The sequence below is a fragment of the Octopus bimaculoides genome, chromosome 5, assembly GCF_046866305.1.
Source record: "Octopus bimaculoides isolate indiv1 chromosome 5, ASM4686630v1, whole genome shotgun sequence".
NCBI lineage: Eukaryota > Metazoa > Mollusca > Cephalopoda > Octopoda > Octopodidae > Octopus > Octopus bimaculoides.
In genome coordinates, this window is record NC_142932.1 from 43,698,953 (window position 1) to 43,707,308 (window position 8,356).

General features: G+C 34.6%; 1 protein-coding gene across 1 annotated transcript; it reads left to right on the forward strand.

The window, feature by feature from the left end:
* The first annotated feature begins 5,267 nt into the window (after positions 1-5,267).
* On the forward strand, positions 5,268-6,173 carry LOC149135471 (male abnormal protein mab-31-like). The gene has a single exon (XM_089351867.1). The coding sequence runs from the start codon at positions 5,268-5,270 to the stop codon at positions 6,171-6,173; it is 906 nt and encodes a 301-aa protein (XP_089207993.1).
* Positions 6,174-8,356: the final 2,183 nt, after the last annotated feature.

The window sequence follows — 8,356 nt, forward strand, 5'->3', positions numbered from 1 at the left end:
GTCATTGGACTGCCAACTATGCTGGGGTACAACATTAAGTTTAGTTGGACACATTGACCTAGGACTTTTTTTAAAGCCTGGTACTTATTCTATCAGTTTCTTTTGCCAAAGGGGATGTAAACAAACCAACACTAGTTGTTAAGCAATGGTGGGGGACGAAGGGAAACAAACAGAAATATATATGATGAGCTTTTTCAGTTTCTGTCTACCAAATCTACTCACAAGGCTTTGAGCAACCTGAAGCTATAGTAAGAGACACTTGGCCAAAATTCCACACAGTGGGACTGAACCTAGAACCATGTGGCTGGGTAAGTTTCTTACAACACAGATATATCTGTGTCAATGTATAGATGTGTACACACACACACACACACACACACACACACACACACATTTTCAAAAGCAAGTTGAGAGAGAGAGAGAGAGAGAGAGAGAGAGAGAGAGAGAGAGAGAGAGAGGGAGTGAGAAAGCTTGCTGGCTAGTTAATGAGACAGAGAAATAATTAGATATAACAATACAGACAGGCAGACAGATAGATAGATAGACAGACATACAGATAGACAGGCAGATAAAGAGAAAGACAAATAAGCATAGAGGAAGGCTGGCAGAAAAATATAATTAGACAGAAAGACTGAAACAGAAGTGAAAGAGAGCCGAAAAAAAAAAAAAAAATTGGAGAGCAACATTCAACTATCACAAAAGATTTTAAAGACCTCTTTAGTAAAATTAAATACAAAATATTAAGCAAAGAAATATATAAAAAAAAACAAATAAAATTGTGGAAAAAATTTAATGAAAATAATAAAAGCATATTTTGATGGCAGTAACAACATTCAATAATTAAAATTGACAATGGAAGTTGAGTTACATGATACCTGAGCAATAGAGAGACATACGTGTTTGCTTTGAGAATGAATATGAAATTTAACATGAATGGTAGTCTTCTCACAACCACCTATCACATCAGCCATACTTCAATAATGACATCTTCATTAAAGCTAAGTAAATTTTCATGCAACAACATTGTTTTCACGTACATGAACTTATGCACATACACACACATGAACGATTTTTTATTATACATACACACACATACACACACACACACACACACACACATATATTTATATATAGTTCAAAATTTACAGGAAACAAAAGATGAAGACAGGTGTAGGAACAACAAGCAGGTTATTAGTTTAGCACTTGGGAAAAATGGAAAAGTCTTTTACATTTCAAGCCGATGCTCTTCAACAGAAGGGATTGAGAAGAAAATAAAAAAGATAGAAAGTGAAAAAAATGTGTAGAGGTTAACGGTTCAACATAGTTAATACACACACACACACACACACACACAATATATATATATATATATATATATATATATATATATATATATATATATATATATATATATATAAAGAGAGAGAGAGAGAGGAAAGAGAAGGAAAGAGAAAGAGAGAGGAAAGAGAAAGAGAGAGGAAAGAGAAAGAGAGAGAAAAGAGAAAGAGAGAGGAAAGAGAAAGAGAGAGTTCATGAAGAACAGCTGAATGGTAAAGTGAAATGGCTTACAATATTCAACAGACGAAACTGCACTCAAGTTCTTTCTCTAATTATTGAACAAAAAGAAATCAGTCTATCTATTCTACATAATTCTTGTGTAAAACACTCTTGAATAACATTGATTTATTAGTGAGTCTTTGACATAAAGAACTTTAAATATTCATAACATTTACAGGAAAGTCAAGGGATTTCTAAAAACAATTGTAGTTCTTGAATTTCTCAAGAAATCATTCACCATTTCCCAGTGATGCACAGTTATAAAAAAAATTTTAACAGAAACTTTGTCTGAATTAGTTGTTACACATGCAAAACCTGCACTGCTTTTATTATAAGTAACAATGCTAAAAACAAATAAAACTAGAATTAAAATCTTGCAGCTACCTACATATGTGTTATTCCTGCAAACTTGCTGCCTGATGGTTATTGCTTGGAGAAATCCATGATTTTCTGTACTGAAATGCATTGAAGTGGCAGTTTTCCACTAAAGTCTTCTACTGGACTAACCAAACATGACTTCAAAATATGTATTTACCAACATAGACAGTCTTTTGCTAACCCTCAAAGATGCATTGCGACTGTTTTATACATCAGGCTTCTCAGAAAGACTACTGATCATACATACAGTATTATATCCTACACATGGGTTATGCAGAAGCATATCACCATAGAAGCTTTACAGCCAGGTTTCATTGCCTTCTGTGTGTAACTGGAAAAATGTTTATCTTACAAATCAAAATGGCTGAAGCTTGAGGTCAGAACCCTTAAATCTCTGTAACTCTGTAAGCATGCCTCAAAGTATATAAACCACCTGAATACTCATAGAACTCTTTGCTTTTGACTGGATAAAACTTTTGTGAAATTAAGCTGTTTTTTTTTTTATCTTTCTTAAACTTATTTTTGAAGACTTATTCCTCACATTCCCTACATAATGTCTTCTTGCCATATAACCATGTTTGCTGAATCATTTTTTATCATTTTTTTGTAATTACAATTTGGTTTATATCGTTAATTTACATTTCAGTGGAGGTTTGTAAGAGTGAGCATATTATTAAGTCTTTGTATCCTACTTAATGTGGATATATTATAAGAGTAGTATGGTATTGCAGTGTTTATCCTGAGAAAGGCCCTCATATAGACTTTTAGTGCATAGAAGCACAGAGACATCAGTAGCAGACAAATGTTTAGCATCCAATAGTGGCACGACTATATCCACGTGATTTTGACTGCTGATGCGGTACAAAACATGCCAAAATCACGTGATACAGTAGTCCGACGGGTGTTGCTGGATATTTCTTGTCTACTACTGACATTTATGTGCTTTCTCAGGATTGATTTAGCAGTATCATGGTGCTCTCATAATACATTCACATTAAGTAGAGCACAGAGATTGCCATACACACACACACACACACACACACACACACACACACACACACACACACACACAAACACACGAAGTGGTGCAGAAAAGTTCCTGGCTTTCGGTAAAAGAAAATACAGGAGGATCAGTTAATTATGATTTTATTCAACAGACTACCCTCTTAGATTCACACTTATTGCAGTAATCTTTCAGATTTTCTAAGCCCTATAAAAAAACTCAGAAGGTTGGGCTTCAACCAGGCCTTTCCCAATACTCTTAAAGCCAAGAACTTTTCAGCACCTCACTCATATATATATATATATATATATATATATATATATATATATATGTATATATATATAAACACATGCAAACACACAGAGAGGTTTTAACCCAAATTGTGGAAATTCTTCAATCCATTTCATAACACAGTAGATATTCACTTGAAACCTTTGTTATCTCCTCTTCATTTACATTTTAGTACAAACTTCTGATACCAGGACTCTCTCCCAACTTCCTACTTCCCACTATAATCTCTCATTCACTTTGATTCCTTTCCATGAAATTTTCATCAGGAAAAAGACTGAAATGTTAAATTCTTCACTTCAATGGTGATCAGACTTATCCTCATAGGAAACATACGTAATATTCAAGGAAGACATACAAAAATATTCAGGGAATATTTGAGTTTGTTGCTGAGCTTTAACTGGATACTGAATAAGAGAGCTTTGCATGCCTGAGATAGAGCTGTGAATGTATAACCTGATTTTGTTTTATAATAAATGGGCATCGAAAATATTGCAACATTGCATTTTAACTGAAACATTTTATTAAGATAAAGCTATGAAATTAGATGTTTATAATAAACATCAGAATAAACATTTCCGTCAATTATCTCTCACATATAACACATTCTACTTAAAGAACAATGTTTTAACACACATTTGAAATTATGGACAACATTATACAGTTCAGATTCAATTAATTGCCTTTGTTTCTTCAATTTTCTTGTTTCATTTTATTTTTCTTTCACTAGTTTATTTCTTTTATGTTGTATTTTTCTTGTTTTATATAACTAATATGATGTAAAAGGCTGACAATATTTTGTTGTCGAACCTGTAAGCTGAGTGAGGAGAAAATTGATGAGGTGTTTGCATATCCCAATGGACTTTTACTTTGTTGTCTTTTTAATGATTCTTTGCTAACTGGAATTCTATCGTCTTTAACTGAAGATTGCCTAATTGAAGACATTATATTTCTTCAAAATGTTTAATCAAAAATATCATACAAGAAACTATAGCCATGTGGTTAAATAGTTTGCTTTATAACTACATAGTTCAAAGTATCACTCCACTGTGTGATGATTGGGGCAAGTAGCTTCTGCTAATGTTTGAAGTCGCCTCAATACCTTGCGAATAGAATTTAGTAGAAGAAAACTGGGCACTGTCATGGTATTAGCTGTCAGAAGTGAAAGTGCTCACTGCTAGTGAACTATCTGTCTGCCTGTCTGCCTGCTGGACATTACTGCTAGTGAGCTATCTGTCTGTCTGCCTGTCTGCCTGCTGGTTTGAGTTGATACTTTGGCTTACTGATATCTATCTATCTATCTATCTATCTATCTATCTATCTATCTATCACTCGTCCACCTTCTTAGAAAACACAAATTTAATATAAAAACATATTTCCTGAAATTGCAAATTATTTAAAATATAAAAATATAATTTTCAACAGAGAAAATTTATCAAAATAGAAGACAAATGAAGTTTGAAGTTAAGTTTAAAAATAAATGTGATACTTATGCTTCGTAGATACTTATACTCTGTAATGTTTCAAATGCATGAATACAGGTGTCGAATTTGTTCCAATAGCTTCTGGAAGATCTCGTCCTTGAATTCATAACGCCACATGAATTCAATTAGATGTGTTTGCAGTAAATTCCGGGCTGTCCCATTTTCTCTTTTGTTCCTATTCTTTACATGTTTCCATAGGCATTCGATGTGATTTGTTGTGGCAAATGTTACCGGATCAACAAAATTTATTGAATGGTTTACAGTTAAATGTCTATATCCTAGCTGGTTTAGTGTATTATATGAACCTTACCTTCGCTTGTTTCCATAGAATTTAAACAAATGAAGTTCAGTTTAAAGTTTATAAATAAATATATTTCATTCCATGTTCAGTTTAAACTTTATGAATAAATGTATTTTTGCATTATTCATTATTGTTTTTAAAAATAAATCACATACACCCATCATCCCCACCAACGACCAGCACCAAAAGCGCGCGTAATTCAAATTTGTTCACTTTGAAATCTACACGAGAACAAATTAGTTGCAGGCTTTTCACTATGACTTCTGCATATCCCAGTGTAAATGGAATTAATCACAGTGATATTGCCACCGCCACCGCAACAACAGCAGATAGTATTCACTGGCTCAAGACATACGGACTGTTAAATACTCAAAAAATATGCCCCTCTTGTGGAGCTAGCATGAGGGAAGTAGCCAAAAACAATTTGTCAGATGGCATGATATGGTCATGTGGAAGGCCTTGTAGAAAAATGGTTTCCATTAGAAAAGGAACATTTCTAGAAAATAGCAAATTGAAATGCGAGCAAATTATAGATATATTATATTATTGGGCAAAAGGAGATTTAGCTAAGAATTTAGGCCAGGAATGTCGTATAGCAAATGTAGCTGTAACAGATTGGAGGAATTTTTGCCGTGATGTATGTGCAGAGTATTATGTTGCACAAAACATTAAGCTAGGGGGACCAAACCGAATAGTGGAGATAGATGAAAATGCGTTTGTTAGAAGAAAATACAATGTTGGCCATCGGGTTAAAACGCAGTGGGAGTTTGGTGCTTTAGAAAGGGATACGAGAAGATGTTTTTTGGTGGCAGTGGAAGACCGGTCTGCAGACACTCTTTTAGGTATTATACAAGACCGTATATTGCCGGGAACAACAATAATTTCTGACCTCTGGCGTTCATATAATACACTAAACCAGCTAGGATATAGACATTTAACTGTAAACCATTCAATAAATTTTGTTGATCCGGTAACATTTGCCACAACAAATCACATCGAATGCCTATGGAAACATGTAAAGAATAGGAACAAAAGAGAAAATGGGACAGCCCAGAATTTACTGCAAACACATCTAATTGAATTCATGTGGCGTTATGAATTCAAGGACGAGATCTTTCAGAAGTTATTGGAACAAATTCGACACCTGTATCCATGCGTTTGAAACATTACAGAGTATAAGTATCTACGAAGCATAAGTATCACATTTATTTTAAAACTTAACTTCAAACTTCATTTGTCTTCTATTTTGATAAATTGTCTCTGTTGAAAATTATATTTTTATATTTTAAATAATTTGCAGTTTCAGGAAATATGTTTTTATATTAAATTTGTGTTTTCTAAGAAGGTGGACGAGTGATAGATAGATAGATAAATAGATAGATATCAGTAAGCCAAAGTATCAACTCAAACCAGCAGGCAGACAGACAGACGGACAGACAGATAGCTCCAGTGAGTCAGTAAGCCAAAGTATCAACTTAAACCAGCAGGCAGACAGGCAGACAGACAGATAGCTCACTAGCAGTGAGCACTTTCACTTCTGACAGCTAATACCATGACAGTGCCGAAAACTGTGTTGAAACTCATTCCTGGCATTTGTTAACTTGGAGAAGGTACCACATTCAGATTTGGGGTGGTCACTAAGGAAACTAGGTGTAGACAAATGGCTTGTGAGCGCTGTACAAGCAGTGGCCGACTGGGTCTAAAAATATTGGTTGCCAGGAGACTAAAGGGGCTCACCCACAATTACACAATTTTTTTTTTTTTTTTTTTTTGTTAAAATTATTCTTTTCAACTGTCTACAAACACAGCCAGGCTGAAATAATTAATGCATTCTTCTGGGAGTGAATAAAAATTTCTCAAACTTAGAGACTAACATGGGCCCCCATATATGGATTTTAATGGTGCAGGGGCCCACTTGCCATCAGGCAAGCTGACAACCTGGCCAGTCCACCACTGTGTACAGGCCACATACAAAAATCCAGTAAGTGGTCCACAATGATTTCAGTGATGAATTTGATGTGAAGGTAGACATTCATCAAGGTTCACTTCTTAGTTCTTTCCAATTCATAATTCTCTGACAGGTAATCACACAGGGTTTTTAGACAGGCTGTGCATGGCTGTTTTCATATGCTAAAAATTCAGCTCCCATAGCTGAATCTAAAGAGGAACTGGAAAGAAAATACCAGGTATAAAAGCTGAACTTAGAAAAGAGTGGCCTGAAGACTAAAATTTTAGGGAGTAGAAAAGAAGATAAAACCCTGGTATCTTCAGAGAAATGGCCTTGCTCATTATGAAGAGCTCCTAATGCTAATCACTCTATAAAGAAGTTGGTTAGGAAAGGAATCCAGCCATAGAAACCAAACATAAAAACAAAGCCTGTGTGGCCTCTGGCCTTACCAGCTCCTGCAACACCATCCAACCCATGCCAGCATGGAAAATGGACGTTAAATGATGATGATGATACATATATATGTACATGTGTATGTCTATCCAAATGTAAGATGTTGCACTAAAAAGTAAATCAGCTAATCAATAAATGAAAATGTAAGGGATTGAAATCAGTGCTGGTCCCAGAATGATTGACCAAAATCTTTGAAGCCAGTGCCCCAGCATAGTTACAGTCCAACGAGTCAAATAAGCAATAAAAGACTAAAATACTTTCATACTAACACTGATAATAATATCACAGAGGTCGCAGTGGGCCTTACGTTATAAAGGATACCACTTTTGTTAGTGTGGCTGTGCTACTAATAGGAAAATACAAATGGTTTACAATCTAACTAGAGAGCCCTCTCTATAGTCCCTAACTGAGCAAGAAATAGCAGCCAAATGTCCCACATATCACAATCTCTAGTTTTAAATAAAGAAAGGACATATTGGATAGTGTAGTCCTAGATACGTTTAAAATGGAAAATTATCACAATTGGAACACCTTTGAGCTTAGGTCAACTTCATTAGAGCTAATTTGGGGTTGAATGACAATAATAACAGTAAAAACAACATACAATCTGTATTCAAATGAGTATTAACTCCCAAAATAATGGTTTCAAATGTAGGTATAAAGCCAGGAATTTTAGGAGAATGGGCAAAGTTGATTACATCAACCCAAGTGCTCAACTGGTACTTATTCATTGACCCTAAAGCAGTGGTTTTCAATGATATTGCATCTATGGACCCCTTTAATTTCTGTTTTATTCTAGTGGGCTGAACTATGTAAAATATCAGAAAGAAACCTAGCTGTTTCCTGCAATAAATATATCTGAAGCAAAAGTTTTTCATGGACCCATAAAATATCACTGTGGATCCAATGTACTATTTTGGTTGTGTGGATACCCTCAAATCTTA

Bases quoted from the DNA above. Each gene is read 5' to 3' on its own strand.
- LOC149135471 (XM_089351867.1), top strand. From the start codon at position 5,268: ATGACTTCTGCATATCCCAGTGTAAATGGAATTAATCACAGTGATATT.